Source organism: Elephantulus edwardii, unplaced genomic scaffold (genome assembly GCF_000299155.1).
Source record: "Elephantulus edwardii isolate Elephantulus edwardi_28Jun2011 unplaced genomic scaffold, EleEdw1.0 scaffold00137, whole genome shotgun sequence".
NCBI lineage: Eukaryota > Metazoa > Chordata > Mammalia > Macroscelidea > Macroscelididae > Elephantulus > Elephantulus edwardii.
Window position 1 is genome coordinate 7,235,056 of NW_006399887.1, and position 20,918 is coordinate 7,255,973.

At 37.9% G+C, this 20,918-nt stretch overlaps 1 protein-coding gene across 2 annotated transcripts in view; it reads left to right on the forward strand.

Annotated features, from left to right (window-relative positions):
* Window positions 1–20,918, forward strand: part of GABRA2 (gamma-aminobutyric acid (GABA) A receptor, alpha 2) — a 255,148-nt gene that overhangs the window by 212,552 nt on the left and 21,678 nt on the right. The window contains exons 8-9 of one of the 2 annotated variants that reach the window (XM_006894171.1): window positions 16,515–16,717; window positions 17,733–17,735. In XM_006894171.1, coding sequence (XP_006894233.1) covers window positions 16,515–16,717; window positions 17,733–17,735 — 206 coding nt within the window. The remainder of the gene's footprint in view (window positions 1–16,514; window positions 16,718–17,732; window positions 17,736–20,918) is intronic. The other variant, XM_006894170.1, reaches the window with a different exon arrangement.

The following is a 20,918-nucleotide window of genomic DNA, read 5'->3' on the forward strand; positions in this document are numbered from 1 at the left end:
ACTTTGGACATAGAGACAAATTCTTTCTACCTTTACTTTTTGTCATCCAAATTAACAGAATATTGCATTATACTCCAAATGAAACATTCTGCAACCTCTTGCTTCCTTTCCAAATCCATTTACTCCTCTTCCCATGTACTTATATATCACATTCAAGATCATATTTTAAAAAGAAACACTTCTGTCATTTGTTGTCGTGTACCTTTCCATCATACTGTTATTCCCTGACTTTTCTCTTTGTTTGCTTCTGCCTGTTACTCCTAAGCTCCATCCCTCCCAGTCTCCCGGGCCTCTGTGTATTCTATTTTTTCAGTTTAAAATGCTCATCCTGCTATCTCTTCATCTCCTCCTTTTATTTCCTTAGAAAGTCTTAACCAGTGTGTCAGTCTAGGTCATAATATCATGGGCTGTTATGGGCTTTTTATCTCTTAATATCGCTTAGAAATAATTTCTGCTTATATTCACATTATACCTCAGCTCCACCACACCTGACACAAAATGTGGAAAATTCATGCTTTCTTTTCATAAACAAAGGAATATATAATTTTTTAAATCATTTTAATGAACATTTACAGAGAATTTGGATTTCCATTCATTCATTGCTGCACTTCTCTACTCGCCCAGCCCTCTCCCCCCGTCCCCAAATTCGCCTTCTTTTTCAAAAGTAAAAGAAGTATGTATATATGTATTTTTTTTTAAAATTGGCTTAATAAAGAAATACTTATTAAATGCAGATCAATGATGGAGTGATTTTGGTACATATTTATTCAGAATATATTTAATGAGCTCCTACCCTCTTCCAACTACCTTTTATCATTTGAGGAGAAGACATGCTCTGATCCATAGTTTGTTGAAGGATATAGTTATCTACATAACAACACAAAACCTAAAAAAGAATTACAGCAACAAAAATAATCAATAATAATAAGTGTATATGTGAAAGAAGTACATGTGACCTGTTCCCCAAAAATACCCTCCCTAGCCTAGCACCCACTACCATTTATCTGACTCTGACTGACATAAGACCTGTAGAAGAGTAGAGCCGCTTATAGAGTTTCCAAGGCTATAAATCTTCACAAAAGTAGATCACTTTATCTTTCAATCATGGAGCAGCTGGTGGATTCAAATTGTCAACTGTCAACCTTATGGATAGCAGCCTAGTACTTAGCTTAAACCATTACCAGGATTTCATTTTTAAAATTCACAAAGGAGAATGTATGATTAGGGCTATTTAGGAAAGAGGTCCTAGAGAAGGTGCAGTCTGAACTGATTTTCTGCAGTGTCGGGATTTATGCTCCTTGGATAAAGGTATTTTTGCTAATTAGTCTAGTTCCCGGTGCTTAAAAATTACTGGTGATTTAGAGAGTATTAAGTAATTAAAAAAGGAAGCAATATAAATTACCTAAATCCTAAAGGAGAGGATGTCAGAGGAAAGATTCTAGCTGAAAGAAACCTTTGCAGTTTCCTAGGCTAACAAAACATCCAGAGGTCTGAAGCTATAATGTAGACTATAGCAGTTTAAATTGTGTTGCTTTCCATTGTGAGTTGCACTTCTTGAAAAAGTTCCCCTTTTTACAGAGAGAGAGGAGCTTTTTGTATGATACAGTGAATCCACAATATAGCCAGCCCTCAAAATATTTTCCACAATCTCTAAGTAACCTTTTTAATGTTGGTGGGTTTGTTTTTGTTGTTGTTGTTGCTGTTTGTTAAACATTAAATTTGTGAAACTTAAAATACTTGAGCCTTTTTAAGAATGCTGTTAACCAAATTTTGATTTCTCTTTGTGTTGCAGGAAATCTCAAGGCTTTTGTTGTTGAGCTACTAAGGGGTTTTAGTAGTGAGTTAAATATGCAGTCTTTTGTCAGGCACTTAAACTGCATTTTTAAAGTTATCTGTGTAGTTTGGAGGAATGGGAAACATATAAGGTGCTCTTATAGTGAAGTGGGTAAGCTCTCACTGCTCACTGAAAAGTTGGCAACTAGAACCCACCATTCACCAGATGCAAGAGAGACACGTGACAGTTTTCATAAAGATTAACACCTTGAAAACCCTCACTCAGTGACAGTGGATTTTCACTGTTTTCTTTTGTTGTGGTCTGTTTAAGGTATTTGCTTGTCTCTTGACTCCAAGAGGGGAAATCCTCAATTGTTTTCTGAATGTCTATTTTCCCTGCTGTTTCCACCAGTAGCCAGCAGGTGGTATCAGACAATCTAACATTCCTGTTTTGTTGCATTATCTTGTGTGGCATTCAGGTTTCATTCTTTTCCTAACTCCTTTCTCAAATCCCAACTATAAACATCCACATGTAGGCCTTTCATGAGGATAAAGTTCTTCCAGGGGATTCAGGTTCATTTTATTTTTTTTTTATTGAATTCTACCTTGACTTTACTTTCCGTATAGCTTATTTTCTCACATTCATTGAATTTTATCTTTTACTAGAAGCTCTGTTGTAAAGGCTTTCCATACAGTAACTCATTTGTTCTGTAAAACAGCTCACTCGGAGAGCCCTCTTTTATTTCCTAGCCTGAAAATATAATTTCAGCCTGGGTGCTCCTTCAAGGCAAGGCTGGTGGACCTTTGTCTCATATGTTTTTGTTGTTGATTGCCATTCTTGCTGTAAGGTTGAGTACAACTCACAGTGACCCTATGAACAAAAGACCTGAATCTTTTCTATAACTATCATTTTTTTCTCCAAGTTCATAGAGTTTCCAGGGTCATGTGGTTTAGGAAGTGGATGCCACTCCTGCTTCCAAACCTGTCTTAAACTAGGAGCTACACCTAACACTGTTAAACATGGGCAAACATTATGGCATTTGATACCTCAGTGGCACATGGTTCAACGTCGCAGCAAATCCAGATTACCTCAGCACAGCAAATTGACCGAAGAGTGCTGTACAATTTACAAGAATGTTTCTTCCAAAATACAGTAACCAGGGATTAAAATAAAATCCTTTGAGTCCCAACTTTTAAATACACCTCCAGGTGGTCTTGTTGATGCTAAACAAGAGGCTTAAATGCTCTGGGTATACTGTTAAGAGTTTCTAATCCTTGAGAAAAGACACCATGCTGGGGAAGGTAGAGGGACAGCAAAAAAAGAAAGTCCCTTAACAAGATGCATTGGTACTGTGACTGTTAACAGTAGGCTTGAGTATGGCAGAGGTCCCGAGCTGCTGCCACATAGGGCATTGCTTCCTTGTATCTGTTGTTCGCTTGAGTATTAGTGGACTAACATCACCTCACGACAGTCTACAAATGAGGAAATTGAAGTTAACATTTTTATTCAGTGTCACAAGATTTGCATTTGGGTCCTGGAGCCATCCTCCTAATCTCTGCACCAAAATCACCTCCCCTCATGAGACTTTGTTCTTTTCACTGTACAGTTTCCCTCATTGCCAGTGATTTTTTGCCAAGACATATATACTTAGCTACTGTACGTTGAAATACCATTTTTGTTGTACAAGATTGTTGGCATCAACCTTTAAGAAATGTAATATGAAATAAAACCGCAGTATAAAAGTATAATTTATATGCTTGACATGGAAATCCAGTGGCACTGTGGTCAAAGCATCCAGCTGCTAAACAAACTTTCAGTGATTGGAATCCACCAGCCACTCTATAGAAGAAAGATTTGACAGTCAGTATCTGTAAAGATTTATAGCCTTGGAAACTCCTAGGGCCTACCAGGTTGTTATGAATTGGAATCAGCTTACTGATAGTGGGGTTCATACAGAGGAAAAGGTCACATATATACATATCTATATATAGTGAAATAGATATTTTTAGAAGGCTGCATTCCTTGATCTTCTGCACCAAGTGTTTCAAGTCCTCACTTTGAGCAAGCAAAATTGTGTCATCTGCGTCATGCAGGTTATTGATGAGTCTCCCTCCCATCCTGAGGTCTATGCAGATGACACAACCTTGCTTACTGAATAAGAAACTTAAGCCTGCCAGAGAAAGAGTTGTGGAGGTCACATTGAAGTTGTAGTGGGGACAACAGTGTGTTAAATAAACTTATTTATGAAGTGCCCTTCTTAGGGTGGAAACATACCTATTTGTTGTGACATAGGCCTGTAGAAGGTTTGTGAACTTTCTTTTTAGGTAAGTGGAACATTTCTGTATTTAATACCTGGCTCTTCTTCAAAATCCTTGCCTCCAAGGAGAACCTTGGTTTCACCCGCTCCAAGACAGACCTGTTTGTTTTCTTAGTGTACATGGTACAAATCCACCAGCTGCCCCTCAAGAGAAAGGCAGGAAATCCACTCACATGCATGCGATTTACTGTCTCTGAAAACCCACTAGAGGATCAGTTTGGAATTGGTTCCAATTAACCGACACATCAAACAACAACAATAAATAACAACTTGTGGCCACAAAGCCTATTTTTAAAACTGAACTACAGCTTCTTAAGACTCAAAGAAGAATTCCCATAGCATATTTGTAATATCAACACTATTAGAGTAAGTACAAATATTGCTACGATGACTCTGGAAAAATTCTCACATTTTTAATTTAAAAATAAAATCAGACACACTACTCTAAAAAAAATACCTGGCTCTTGGTTCTTGAGTATACTTGAGTGCAGTGAGACTAGTATGCCCTGAACCAACAGGCAGAAGTCCATCATAAAAGAATCTTATCCTTCCCATGGGATGGGGGAAGGAAAATATGGAGAAAGAGGAAAGGAAGAAACCTATATATGAGGTTCATAGGGATTTTCTTGGCAAGTATTTAAAATTTTATCAAACAAACTTTAGATAAATTACTCTTCTTGGTAGTAAAGTCTAGTGGTAAGGAGCTGCAATGGCAACTCAAAGGAATACAGTTTGAATCTACCAGATGTTTTACAAAGGAAAGATGGACAGTCATCTCCTGTGTCTTTGACTGCCTCTGAAAATACTCTGGAGCGTCAGCTGTGAGTCAGTCCTTACTCACCAGATTGTAACAACACTGTGAGTATTAGGGAACATTGCCTCAAAGTATATTCATACAGAAATGGCAGAAACATTTTATTTGTTTAAATGGATACAAATCCAAATGAAAAGCAGCACTTTAGACTAAAAAACAAAATTTAGAATTGGTGACGTTTAAATTCTCATGGGTTGGATTGGATTGGGTTTTACTAAGCAACATTAAAGTCTCTATCAGTTATACTTCGAAAGTTCCACCTACGTGGAAAATAATGTTATAAAATCTGTTTACAAAACCGTTTTCTATTTTGTTTTTTTTTAAGATGAGAACGACAATGCAGGATCACTATGGGGGAAAAAGAAAGAAAATAGTAAAATTCTTTCAGTATTAGTCTCATTATTGTCTTTGGAGGCTCTGGGGGATGTAAAAGGTGATTGTTGACCAAAAAGTTAATAGGAGGATTGAATCCACTCATAGAAGCCATGCAGGAAAAGCCTGGAAATAAATTTTCCAAGTATCACCCATAAAACACAATAGATCCCAGTTCTACTCTGACACACATGAATTACCCATGAGTCAGAATCAACCAGATGGCAGTAAGTTTCTTGTACCCTTATAGATATTTTTTCCTTTATGACATTATGTTTTTAAATACTAGATTATAAATTTATATTTAAAAAAAAAACCCTCTAAGTTATTTTCTGTTTTATCTACTAACCTGCCTGAGAGAGCTATGATTTTTAAATAATTTTATAAACTGTCTTTTTATAACATTTTAACTGACCATATGTGTGTGTATATTGACATCCATGTTCAAGCATATGTATCTTATTTAAGATTAATTATGAAATATTTTTAAACATCGTTTTACAGGTGTAGTTTAGTCAGGAATAGCCCTTCTTCATTGTAAGTTTTTCATTTAGTGTGTAGGTGTTTTACAGTTTATTAAACTACTTTCCAAACAATGACTATGACAAACTTCCTGTTAGAAACAGTAACTGAAAAGATTTCTATTTATTTATTTCCTTGCTTTCATTTCAGGAAGATAGCTTTCTGCTAATAGTAGAAATAAGAATAATAGCCATAAGAACTAAAATAGGTAATATATATTCAACACTTGAAATGTGTCAGGTTATATGCAAAGTGATTCAAATACACTATTGTTGTATGTTATACATACAATAATATGTATGTATGCATTGCAGATCAGCTAGTAGATTCGAACTGTGTACCTACGTGTTGGCATTGCAGCTCTTTACTCATTAGTCTACTAGAGCTCCTTTTGTTATATATTATTATGTATTTTATGATCGAGAGAGCTGTGGTAGCTTACTGGTAACAAGTTGCATTACTAATATAGAGGCACACAGTTTAGATTTACGAGCCAATTGCTTTACAGGAGAAACATGAGTAGTCTCCTCCCATGCAGTTTACTGACTCTGAAAACCCACAGGAAGGTCAACTCTAAGTCAGTTCCAACTCGATGGTACATAACAACAATAACAGTGTGTAATAATATTACTTATATTCTCACATATATTACAGTCTCCACAGTGTTTGTATTAAGCGTCATTGACTTGATTGCACTTCATAGTGATTCTGTGAACAACCGATCTGAACCTTTCTTTCCTATCTTGTACCATTCTTACAATCTCTTCCATCTTTAAGTTAATTGTTAAAATGACTATGTCAGTCTGTCTGATTGAGGGCCTTCCTTTCTCTCTCTGACCCTCTACTTTCCCACCATGATACCTTTTTCCAATAACTGGCCCCTTCTGACAGTATGAACAGAGTATATGAAATGAAGTTGCATCGCCTTTGCCCAAAGAGCACCTTGGTTGCACTTTCTCCGAAACAGATTAGAGTTGGTTTTGTTTTTGTTGTGGGTTTTTTGTGTTTTGTTGGGTTTTTTTCCCCCTTCTGGTAATCAGATATACTCAATACTCTTGTCCAGCACCAGAATTTGAGGGCATCAATTTTTTGTTCTTCCTTATGCATTGTCCAAATTCCAGATGCATATAAAGGTAGTGACAGCATTATAATATTAGTTAAGGAAAGGCTCTATAATAATAAACATGAATAACTCGAGCAAGCATTAGCAAGAACAGCTCTGGAGGGAGAAAAGAATCTAATATCCAGTTTTGACATACCAGCATTTAAATTGCTCAGTTTTCAGCAAAAGTAATGAAGCATGCAAAGTAACCAAAAATGATCCCCCATTAATGACAATCAATGTATTCAGTAGTGTCTATCCCTAAGGATTCCCACACATTACACTTTCCCAAAGGCTTTCAGTGTTAAAGGATACCAATACTGAAAAATTAAAGGAGTGCATAATCATGATGTCTCATCATACAAAGTATCAATTAAGACTAAAAATCTTTATAAAGAGGAAATAAGTAGAAATTATTTTAATTCAAAAGTACCATGACTTTAGGGAGCTTTGGTGGTCTAGTGTCAAGAAGCTGTGCTGCAATCCTGAAGGTACACAGTTCAAGGCCACCAGCTGCTCTGCAAGAGAAGGATGGGCAGTCTTCTTCTGTACAATTAACTGCCTCTGAAAACCCTCTGGAGGGTCAGGTCTGGGTCAGTTCTGACTCTCTGGTACACAGCAACCGCCCTGGCTTTAGTGGAAACGCACTAGAGAGAGTCAACAGCTGGTTTGAATTGTCAGAAGAATCAGAATCTTAAAATTAGATCAGTTAAGACTATTGAGTCTCAGGAACAGAAAGTAAAAGGAATGATGAAAATTTAGTAGAAACTAAGGTACCCCTTGCTGCTGTTGTTGTTAAGTGCCGTCAGGTCAGAGGCGACTCATAACGACCCTATAAACAAAAGACCTGGACACCTATATAACTTTTGTCCTTTCTCCAGGTTCATAGGGTTTCAGAGGCAAGCTATTACGGAAGTGAATGCCACTCCTGCTTCCAAACTTGTTTTAATCAGGGAGCTTCACCAAACACTGTCTACCATGGGTAACCATCAGTGTTCAACTTCACAGCAACTGCAAGTTATCTCTGTGCAGCAAATGGATATACCAGGGTTATACAACCTAGAAAGTCATGCTCCCAAGCCAAAGATGGGTGACTGTAATCTGCAGCCCTCAGGCCTGCCTTTACTTGTTTTTGGTGAAATAGTCTTCTAGGTCGTATAGCCCTGGTGTGTCCACTTGCTTTACAGAGGTAGCTTGTGGTTGCTGTCTTATTTTTGCTCATGGAGTAGCTATTGGTTTTAAACTACCCACCTTTTGGTTAGCATTTAACTACTTTAATCATTGTGTCATCTGGGCTCTTTAGGATAAGTTTATAGATAAATGAAATATAGATGAGAGTGTAATAATCTCATACATTTGTGGTCAAGTGACTTTTTTTTTTCAACAAAGCTGACAGGACCATTCAATAGAGAAAGAAGTCTGTTCGGCTAATGGTCCTGAGAAAACAGGGTATCTATAAACAAAAAATTAATTAGCTCGTACCACACACACAAAAAGAGGAAATAAAACATAGGTGTAAATAAATCTTCATGCCTTTGGATTAGGGGTAGGTTTCATATCCACGGTGCTAAAAGGAAAACAAACCAAATTAGCTAAATTGGACTTTGCCAGAATTAAAAATACTTGTACATCAAAAGACATTATCAAGATTGCATCATTAATTACTAGGAAAATGTACAAGACAACTACTCTTGAGTTTGTTTCTACTTTATGTAGTTAGGAAGGATATAAAGTAAATGAAAAATGTCTGAACGCTATTAAGACTGGGAAAAGATTTGAACCTTTGTATACTGTTGTATGATTTTAAGTAGTGCAGTTGTTGTAGACAACAGTTTATCCTTTTTCCCATGGTTAAACAGAATTACAGTAACTGCTGTACAGTAAAGCTGCTGCCGTGGGTGGAATCACAGGGAAGGAGATTGCTTATCCTTCTCCTGTGGAGCAGCTGGTGGATTTGAACCACATGCCTTTGGGATTGAAGCATTTTTCCCCTGTAGAATGGCTTCTTTTTCTTGTTGTTAGGTGCCAAGGTGAGTGTGACTCATCTCAAACCTATGAAAAATACATGTGAGCCCTGTCCTATCCTTTGCCATCTTCACAGTTTCTGACACACTGGAGCCCGTTGCGACAGTCACCATTTAGTCCATCTGGTTGAGGGTCTTCCTCTCCTTCACTGACCCTCCACCTTTCCCAGCATCATATTCCTCACCAAGGAATAGCCCTTCTAGCAACATGGCCCAAGTGTTTGAGGTGAATCCTCATCATTCTTGCCTCCAAAGAGTACTCTGGCTGCACCCTCTCCAAGACATATTTGTTTGTTCTCTTGACAATCCATGGAATGTTCAGTGTTCTTCTCTAACATCATAGCCCAGAGGCATCAATTATTCTGTCATCCTTATTCATTGTCCAGCTCTCAGATGCATAACAAATGAAAGACCATCAATTAAAGGCTTAAATAAACCTTTTGATTAGAAGCTGAGTGCTTTAACCCTCGTATTACTATGGCTACTGGTTGGTATTGTTGTTGATTGCCATTGAGTTGAGCACAACTCATACTGACCCTATGAACAAAAGGCCTGAAACCTCTCTATAGCTATTGTTATTTATCAAAGTTTGTAGAGTTTTCAGAAGCATGTTTAGGAAGTAGTTGCCACTTCTGGTTCCAAAGGGCTACTAGAGTTACTACGTAATTCAGAAAATTAATTTCTTAGATATACTCAAGGTAACAGAAAGCATACACCCAACAAAAATTTGTGTCCTAATGTTCATAGCAGTATTATTTATAGTATTTTCTCCACAGGAGAAAGATGGGCAGTCTCTTTCCATTAGTATTATAGAAGGGTCACTCTAAGTTGGAACTGACTCACTAGCAATGAGTTAGTGAGTGAGAGATACCTTGGATAAAGGTATACCTTGTTGCCTGGGCTAGAAATATAGTCATGAAAAAAGCACAGTCATTAGACAGTCTCTAGAGTACAAATCTAGGGCCATATATATCTGAACCAACCAGTAGCTAATGTTTTTTGTTTTATTTTTACTTGCTAATACATGAATGGACTTGGAAAACATTGAACTAAGTACAAGAAGAAAAGAATAAAGAATAAACTCAGGGATTCTAATTTTTAAGAAAAATCCAGTAGTGGCAAATTCTTAGAGATTAAAGATAGATTTGTAATTGTCAAGGGTAGATGCAAGGGATGATTTGAGAATAACAGTGAACAGATAGGAACTTTCTTTTTTAATTGATAAAAAATATTCTTAAACTAGTGTAATAGCCACACAACACTGTAGAGTCTATGATTAAAAAATGGTAAGTTGTATGTATATACGTTTTATTTCCAAAGAAAATTGCTGTGAGTTAAAAATATTCAAGGTAATAAAAGCATGTCCATGGATAGACTCGTACATCAATGTTCACGGAAAATTTATTACATACACGTGCCCTAAAATACATGTTGTTTACATGCCTATTGACTAATAAATGGAGCAAGAGATTATGGTATATACCTTATTACACAGCAAAAGGAAATTACTTCTAGAATCATATGCTAGCAAAAGGATAAACTTTTAGAGTAAGTGTGATCATCTCAGATAAATATAAAGGATGCATATTGTATAATGTCATTTATGTATTGTTCTAAAAAAAGTCTGTTTGTACTGACAGAAAGCATGGCAGTGTTTGTCATCCTGGAGAGGAGGAAGGTTGTATATGGAACATTATAAAGGGAGCAAAAGATACATCCATTATATTGATTGTGAAATGGTCATGAGTATAGTCCTATGTCAGACTTTCACATCATGTGTGAACAAATTATTATATATTGATAAGAACTCTAAGAAGCTTTTAAAAAGTATTAGGAGATCTTCCCAACGTAGTCAAATCAATTTATAATCTCCATGAGCATATTTATCAATATCAGAATACAATCAATCCTTTAAGGTTTTGGTAATATTTGGGGAATAATACTGTTTTATTACTGTATTATTGTTGTTAGGTTCAGTCTTCAAGTATGAATTATAGTGATCCTATGAACAAAAGATCTGAACCCTAAAAATTACAGCATTACACTTTGAAAATTGCACTAAAGTGTCAAGAAGCTAAAAAAAGGGAGAGCATGAAATGCCTAAGTAAAGAGATGAAGAAGATTTGAAAGGACAAGTTGTGAATACAAAGCAAAGTGTTAGAATGTGCAAAAAAGCAGATATTGGAGAATAAAAAGAGAAGATTTCACTTTGAGTTTCTAAAGTTGAAAGAACTGAAAAACAAATTCAAGCCTCAAGTTGTAGTACTGAGAGATGTAATGAGAAAAATTCTGAACTATCTAGGAAACATCAAAAGAAGATGAAAGACATACAAAGAATCTCTGTACCAAAAAAGAATTGGTCAACACTGAAAAATTTCAGGAAGTACTATGTGAACTGTTGATGCCTTTGAAATGTGGTGTTGGAGAAGAGTACTGAATATCCCATGGGCTGCCAAAAGAACAAGCAAATATGTCTTGGAAAAGGTGCAACCAGAGTGTTTTCTAGGAGACAAAGATGATAAAGCTTCCTTTCATATACTTTGGGCATGTTGCTGGAAGAGGCTATTCCTTGGAGAGGGGCATCATGCTTGGAAACATGGAGAGATAGTAGAAGAGAGGAAGACCTACAACCAGATGGATTGATAGAGTGACTTTAGTAATGGACTCAAGTGTGTTGAATATTTTGGAGATAGCACAGCATAGGACAAGGGTTCAGATCTGTTATTCATAGAGTTGCTATGAGTCTGCTTGACTGAATATCACTTAACAACAGCAATTATTGTATTAAATAGCCTTGACTGCAGTCCTTAACTGCTAGAGAAATTTCTTTTCTTTTCAATTATTTGCCATTAAATTTTTCTGTATTGTTATCATGTGTGCATTCATGGTTATGTGTATGTCTTTTACATGATTGACTTCTTACCAGAGTCTCAAAATAAAACACTTCACCACTTTCAACTTTAAGCAGCAGGCGTTCAAGCACAAGGTTACTGTGAGTCTTTAAATATTTTTAGTATTGACTCAGCAGGTAAACTAAATTGGCTTTTTCTACCTTTATTCATATCACTATTATTGCATTACATGTATTCATATGTGATTACATTGAATTATTACTATTTTTTAATCACTTACTGCATTGAAAGAAAGCCCTTGTGTACACAGATTATGCTAAATTTTCAACCTAAAGCTTGACAGTTACAAGACACACAGGAAGCATGACCTAGCAACCTGCTTTAGTAAAGATTATATCCAGAAAACCCACTAGAGCAAAGGGCTATTCTTTAACCAGGGCATTGGACCAGTTTATACTAGTTCAATCCCTTGCTGAGAATTGGTATTTCTACCCTACATATAATCAGAATCTATATTTTAATCAGATCCCAAGGTGACTGATTCTTAGATATACACATACATGTGATTTTTATTTGTATACTTGTACAATCACTATAGTGAGCTCTGGTAACTTAATGTTAAGTGGTTGTGTTGCCAACCCAAAGACACATGGTTTGAATTCACCAGCTGCTCCACAGCAGATTGATGGACAGTTTCCTTAATGTGTTTAACTGGCTTTGAAAACCTGTTGAAGGGTCAGCTATGAGTTGGTTCCAACTCAGTGGCACACAAGAACAAATGAATCATTATATGTGGGATGGAAATACAAATACTCAGCAGGTCATTGGGCCATACTAAGTTGATGTTAAACCTTAAAATACAAACATCTTTCAGATGTGCAGCAATGTTTCTGTAACATTTCGTTTTCTTTTATGTTAACTGATTTCCTAATGCATATAATTAATCTTTGAATCTCTAATAAGAAGCTTCATTGAATATATTTTGGAGGCTGGTTTTGCAACTTCTTAAGATATTGCCTTCATTTTAACTTAACTGGGACTTTTCTGGTTTCTGGCGAAATAGGGATACAATGATAGAAAATAGATTGGTGATTTTCTCTCTCTTTCTCCCCCCCCCCCCCATTAAACTTGATTTAATGGGTCTGAAAATACTGTGCCAAATTTTTGGTCACGTTGTTTCCACTTAAAAAGTACTGATTTAAAAAACTAATAACTTAAAACTGCCACACAAAAAAGAAAACAAATGGACCACAAAACATTCCTTTCTTTTTGAAGGTTTTATGATGCAGTGTTATCAGTAACAGTCTTTTCCTATTAAACTTAAATGGACATTTGAGACAAGCAGTCTGAGACCCGTTCTTCTGCCGCTGATTGAGACTGGGGTGGCAGGTGTTATGGGTAATATCATTGAGCCTTCTGAGCAGACTTGGTGACCTTGCCAGCTCCAGCCGCCAGTCCACTGCTTTGATGACACCCACAGCAACAGTCTGCTTCATGTCTCAGACAGCAAAATGAACCAGAGGACGGTAATCAGAGAACCTCTCCACATACATGGACTTTCCAGGAGCCATGTCAACAATGGCAGCATCACCAGACTTCAAGAATTTGGGGCCATCTTCCAGCTTCTTACCAGAATGGCGGTCCATCTTCTCTTCGAGCTCAGCAAACTTACAAGCAATGTGAGCTGTGTGACAATCCAGCACAGGTGCATAACCAGCACTGATTTGGCCAGGATGGTTTAAGATGATCGCCTGAGTAGTGAAGCCACCTGTTTCCATGGGTGGGTCATTTTTGCTGTCACCAGCCACATTGCCACGTTGACCATCTCTCACAGAGGCTTTCTTAACGTTGAAGCCAACATTGTCACCAGGCAGAGCTTCACTCAGAGCCTTATAGTGCATTTCAACAGACTTGACTTCAGTGATACTGTTGACTGGGGCAAATGTGACCACCATGCCAGACTTGAGAACACCAGTCTCCACTCTGCCCACAGGGATAGCACCAAACCACTAATCTTTTTTTTTAATTTTATTAATTTTAATGAACATTTACAGAGATTTTGGATTTCCATTCATTCATTGTTGCACTTTTCTCCCCCCCCACCCCACCCCCCCCCCACTCCTTAAAGCAAAAGAAAAACTCCTTCATTGGTACACAATCCCCCCCCCACCCCGAGTGTACACCACTCTGCAACCCTCATTCTGAACTCTTACGATAATCATAATGCCCTAAAATATATTACTTTTAAACTGTTCTCTTCCTAATCAGCTTCAATGCAGTATACATAATTTATCCAGTTTTTCTCAGTCTTACCCCCACCCTGATGTCAGTCTCACTCTACAACAGTGGTACCATACAGTATTTGTCCTTTTGTGACTGATATATTTCACTCAGCATAGTGTCCTCCAGGGTCACCCATTTTGAATAATATTGCATGAGTTCCTTGTTTTTCACTGCAGCATTGTGTGAATATACCACAGCTTCTCTATCCATTCGTTTGTTGATGGGCACTTAGGTTGTTTCTGACTCCTAGCTATTGTGAACAAAGCCACGATAAACATGGTTGTGCATATATCTGTTTGGATGTCAGTTATGGTCTCTTTGGGGTATATTCCCAGTAGTGGAATAGCTGTGTCAAACCACCAAGCTTACAGGCATCCTGGAGAGGAAGATGCAGGGTTTTATCAGTTGGATGAGTTGGTGGCAGGATGCAATCCAAAACTTCAAGCAGAGTGGTTCCACTGGCACTGCCATCCTTCTAGGTCACTTTCCATCCCTTGATCCAGGGCCTATTATTGCTTGGTTCCAGAATGTTGTCATCATTCCAACAAGAAATAGCCAATTTCCTTGATGTAGGTGCTAATTTCCTTAACGATTTCCTCATATCTCTTTTGGCTGTAGGGTCGTCAGTGGAATCCCTTTTGTTAACACCAACAATCAGTTGTTTCACACCCAGTGGGTAAGCCAGAAGGGCGGGTCAGCCCATTTTTTGAGATACCAGCCTCAAATTCACCAACACTAACAGCAACAATCAGGACAGCACAGTCAGCTTGTGATGTTCCTGTAATCATCTTTTTGATAAAGTCTCTGTGTCCTGGGGCATCAGTAATGGTCACATATACTTGCTGGTCTCAAATTTCCACATGGAGATATCAATGGTGATGCTAAGCTCATGTTCTGCTTTCAGTTTATCCAAGACCCAGGCATATTTCAAGGAGTCCTTCCCCATCTCCACAGCTTCCTTTTTGAATTTCTCGATGGTTCTCTATTGATCCCACCACATTTGTAGATCAGATGGCCAGTTGTGGTGGACTTGGCCTGCATCTATGTGTTCAGTGACAACGATGTTGATATGGGTCTTCTCCTTTCCCATTTTGGTTTAGGTTTTGCAGTGCTATTCACCAACACCTGTACTCTGGTGATAAACCCATTGCAGAAAAAAGCAGTGCTTTTTTTTAAAAAAAAAAAAGTCAACAGTAGTATAAAATATTCCTTAAAGGTAGATGTTTACATTTTCTGATCTTTTTTTTTGTGGCTTTGTTTAGTTTCCTATAGTTTCATTAAGAACAGAATTGTCTCACACTGAGGAGGCCACAGCACGTCCAGGCCTGGTTCCCAGGACAGGGCCAGACTCTGGCTGGCTGGGAGCCTGATGAATTGGCCAGGCTGCCACTGTGGTCACGGGCTGCAGGCATAGTGAAAGATATCATGGTTCAATTTTTGTGCATGTGAACAACATCGTGGAAGCGAAAATGGACGTATTTTTATGTAAAAGTTTTCTATTCTTTGATTTTTAATAAACTTTGGACCAAAAAAAGAACAAAATTGTGTCCTCACAATATTTGGCTATCCAGAATCAACATTGTAACTTTGAATGAAAAACTTCTTAATCACAGATCCATAATGGTCATTAGTGTAGTTGACTGGCCCATTGCTTGGCCTGAGATTCAAATGAGTGGTGAACATGAGGCTCTGGAAACTGTGAACAGTGCTTAGGCCTTTCATTCATAAGGTTGCTATGAGTCAGTAACAACAAAGACATAGAGAGAGCCACATTGGCCTAGTGGACAGAAAGTTATGCTACCAAGCTGAAGGTGGGTGATTATAATCTGCGGCCCTCAGGCCTGGTTCAAACTGTTTTTCTGTCCAACATTGTTCTAGGTGGTATAGCACTGGTCTGTGCATTGCTGTCCAGAAGTAGCTCGTCTCTGCTGTGATGCTGAACACTGTGACACTAATGTGCCAAACGTGGTAATGATTACCCATGGTGGACCGTGTTTGCTGGCACTTCCTGATTAAAACAAGCCTGGAAACAGGAGTGGCATCCACTTCCGAAATGGCTTGCCTCGGGAAACCCTATGAGCAGTGCTCAGCTCCTTTGTTTTCATAGGGTCGCCATGAGTCATCTATGACTCGATGGCACTTAACAACAATTTGCAATAAAATCAGTAGGTCATTCTCAAGTGCCAGATTTTTCTTAGAGGAAATTCTATTCCAGTCTCACCAGTATTTATGTCAACAGTACTGAAGAAAACATGAAACAGATTTCATCTTGAACAAAAAGGAAAACTGTTTTTAGAGAGAGGTATCACTTTGATAAAATAGCCATTTAAGGTAATTAATTTTGTATTCTTTTCTCTGTTACCGTTTTATATATTGTATGGGTTCTTTTTTTAAAAAAAACTTCTTCCTGACTGACCTGCTGATGTTGTTGGTTCTTATTTTTTTCTTCTGCAGGAGTGACAACTGTGCTGACAATGACAACCCTAAGCATCAGTGCTCGGAATTCTCTCCCCAAAGTGGCTTATGCGACAGCCATGGACTGGTTCATCGCTGTCTGCTATGCATTTGTGTTCTCTGCACTAATTGAATTTGCAACTGTTAATTACTTCACCAAAAGAGGATGGGCTTGGGATGGGAAGAGTGTAGTAAATGACAAGGTAAGTGAGAAGGCCCTTAGCACAACTTAGGGTCCCCTAACTCAATCAGCTTGTGACAAGCTTTTGCAAGTTGACATTAATAGCATTCACATTTCAGAATATTAAAAGCAATTAGAATCATACATGTTTCTTTCAAAATGTGCCCTTGTTCTTGCCTTGAAATCCTTTAGGAGAGTTTATAGCAGTAAATATTTCTGTTCAAACATCTCCCTAGCATCTCTTGAGTCTGTGTGTCAGACACCAGACTAAGCGGCTGTTTTGTTTTTTTAGTATGCTTTGTAATGTAATCTTCAAAGTAAACTAATAACTATACAGTCTTGTTAATTCCTGTTTTTTCCAAGGAGGAAGTTGAGGCTTACTAAGGTTAGCACCTTGCTCAGGCTCACAAAACTTGTTAATAAATAGACTAGAACCCAGATTCAGAGCATATGTGAACATAAAGCAATGTGGCTAATTCTTTATACTTTGACACAACACAATGCATTATAATAGACTGGACTCGAGAGTGGACATTTTCAGGCCCTGTCAGTGTTAGAGGGAGCTCTGGTGAAATCTAGAAAGTAAGGAGTTACCCAGAAATTCATAGACAAGCAATTCTTTTCTACGAGCTTCTGTGTGGGAGAAAGATGAGCAGTCTCCTCCTGTGCAGTTGACGGCCTCTGTAAAGTCCCTGGAAGGTCAGCTCCACATAATTGAGAGATCAGTACAATTGAATATGCGTTATATCTCCTTATGTTGAATGTTCTGATGTAAAAGTCCAGACAACACACCTTTCCAAGCATTGATGTCCATCTCCAAAGAACAGACATTTTTAGCAATATTCCCAAAGTATGTGAGATGAAGTTTTGCTATCCTTGCTCCCAAGGAGCACTCTGGCTACATCTTCTTCAAAAATCATGTTTTCTTTGCTCTTTTGGCAGGTCATGGGATATTCAGTACTCTTCTCCAACACCACAACTCAAAGAAATTGATTCTTCTCTTATCCTTATGCTTTGTCCAACTCTGAGATGCATAGCCAGTAATTGAAAAGACTATGGCCTGACTCAGGCAGACCTTAGTCTTCAGACTAACATCATTGATCCTCAGTAATTTGAAGAGGTCCACAACAAAGGACTTGCCAGTTCAATACATCTCCTGATCTCCTATCTGCTTGTACCACAGGTGCAATTTTAATTTTGGAGCTAAGTAAAATGAAATAATTCACAATATCAGTCTTTTCTTTAAAGCTGTTGTTGTAAACCAACTTAGCTGACCTTCCCATGGGTTTTCAGAGGCAGATAATCACACAGGAGATTTCCCATCTTTCTCCCACAGAGCAGCTGGTGGATTCAAACCGCATGCCTTCAGGATTGCAGCACAGCTTCTTACCAGTCGGCCACCAGTACGCCCTAGTTAATTAATTACTAACATAATTTCACATAGGCCAGCCACTTAGAAATATCCCTATATCTATCTCACTGGTCATCAAATCTTACCTAGATGCACTCATCATTTTAATAATCTCTTTACTGCTTCCTGGCTTTATCCTTGACATCCTCTGTATTACTACTAGAATTATATTTTCTAAAATATAAACCTCATCATTTAACTCTTTAGCTCTCTAGTGGCTTTTTCTTTTTCTTTTCTAAACAGCTTTATTGACCAGATTAAAAATCAGTTTGAATACAGTCTCTGTCCACAGCATTTCAGTTACAGCTCCATATCATCTTGTCCGCTGTGCCATTGGGAACAGCAAATTTATCCCTCCTCTTTCCTTCTGCTGCTCTTGCACTGGGGCCTAAAAGGAAAAGGAAAGGGGATGCAGCCAGAAGTGCCTCTAGAGATGGGTGGAATGGACAGGTCAAGGCTGTTGGTTGAGAGGAAGGTCCTGAACATGGGGAACTGAGGGAAGGGGTATTCCTATAAAGATGAGACTGTGGCTGAGGCCAAGCTCGTCTTGATTGTCAGGCCGGCATGGCAGGAACAGAGCACTAATCAGGGATGTGCTGGGACAGAGCTGGGCTGCTGGCCACAGTGTTAGGGACTGATCCATCTGCCCTAAAGTTAGGGCCTCTGATAAAGATGAATATGTGTTGGAAGTGTTTCATTAGGAACTCTGAGTGAAACTAGATTTCTTTGGGGTGTAGGTGACATTATGACTTTGGGGACCTCCTCCAGACGTAGGTTGTCTCCTCCAGTTCCACAGCAGGGCAACACTAGTTCCACGCAGATTCAAAGACAAGGGGCCTGGAGAAGCAGATAGCTCCTATGGGCCTCAACCTTCTCTGAACTTTTTAAAGGGTCTTAAGGAACTAGTAAAAATAGTTTATATATCTTTCTCATATTCTTGTTATACAATAAATATTAAAATAATTTTTTCTTGCTTATCAATGTATTTAACATATGTTAACGTACTCTGCTTAGCTCTAAGTCATTTGCTCCTACCAAATACCCTTAAACATGCTTAGAAATACACTGATTTCAGAAGTAAGGAAAAAATGGATTTATCTAATGAATTTACTTACCTAGGATCACCTATCTAAATATACTGACAGACCCAAGCAAGATTCAAAGATTCCCCTAGGTATTTCAAGCCACACAGTTTTCTGATATGCCCAAGCCTTTCATGAATCTGTGGCATTTTACATACTGAACTCTCTCACTAGAATTAGCTCTCCTTCCTCCCTTAACTCATGAATCCTACCTGTTCTTTTAGAACTGCTTGAATTAACTTAATCGTAAAATATTTTAGACTAATCTCAGATCTGAAATATAGTATATAGCACCATCAGTCAGGAAATTAAAAAAGACGAGTTGCATTGGGAAAGTCTACTGTCAGGAACCTTCCTAGAGTACTAAACAGCAACGATGTCACTCTAGAAACTAAGGTGTGCCTGATTCATACCTTTGTTTTTACACTTGGTATGCATCAGAGAGCTGTAAGAGGACTGAGGATGACAGAAGAAGAATCAATGACTTTACATTGTAGTGCTGGAGAAGAGTATTGAGCATACCACCGACTGCATAGAGAACAAACAGGTCTGACATGGAGAGGGTGAAACCAGGTTGCTCATTGGAGGCAAGAATTTTGGAACTCTATTTCACATACTTTGGGCTTGTTGCCAGGAGGGGCAAGTCTGTAGAGAATAACAACATGCTTGTGGAGGATAGATCCAGGAGAGAAGGACCCTGGATGAGTTAGATTAACATAGTAACTATGTCGATGAGGGCAGGTGTGTCAGAGACAGTAAGATTGGCTCATGATAGGGCAGGATGCAGGGCTGTTGTACATAGGGTGGCTATGACTTGCTGGCACATAACAACAGTTGCTTACTACATTATGTTTTCACAGCACTTAGCCAAAAATTATGTGACATCACTAATTTAAACTGTATTCTTTTTAGAATAAGTTTTTGACATTAGGCCATTTGCTATATATATATAATTTTGTCAGCTCACCATTATATACCATGTCATTCAGTGTGCCTTTTGGAATACAGTTTACTTGAATTAAATGTAAAAATTTAATTACTTTTAATTCCTTAATACTGCTTCTATTTCTAAGTCTAAATAAAACATATTCTCTCAAAAAAGAACACTAGTTAGTAAATTGCCTAAAATACACGTAGGAACATAGCATCTAAACGACATGGACTGTGTTATTGTCTTGCGTTTTACTCTGATGCAAATCATATAGAAACCCACACTTCATATCTATTTATTTGCATTTTCAAGTTCCTGCCTAGTTTCAAAAGTATTTCAGACCTATGAATGCATATATTTAAAGGATAATAAAAGAAATTAGATTAAAGGAGAGAAAACTTGCACAGTAATTGTGTCCTATACTTGTAGTACTTGTGCCTCATTCGTTGCTTCTTGGCAGTCAGAGTAAAACATGGGGAAACAAATAAAAAACAACCCAAAACAACAATCCTGGTTCTTTTCCTTTCGTCAAGAAATAGCAGCATCTCAAAGAAAAACTTTTCCTCATACAGAATTCTTCTTCATCGTATATGCTGGTATATGTATGCTCATACCCAGAATACCTGTGTGAATGTGTGTGTACATATAAACTATATCTCAGAGGGGTTTTAAATAGAGAACAGAATGTGGAAACTACAGAACAATCTCACTGATTTCACATGCAAGCAAGATTTTACTGAAGATTATCCAAACACGACTGGAACAGCACATCAACAGAGAACTACCAGAAGTCCAGGCT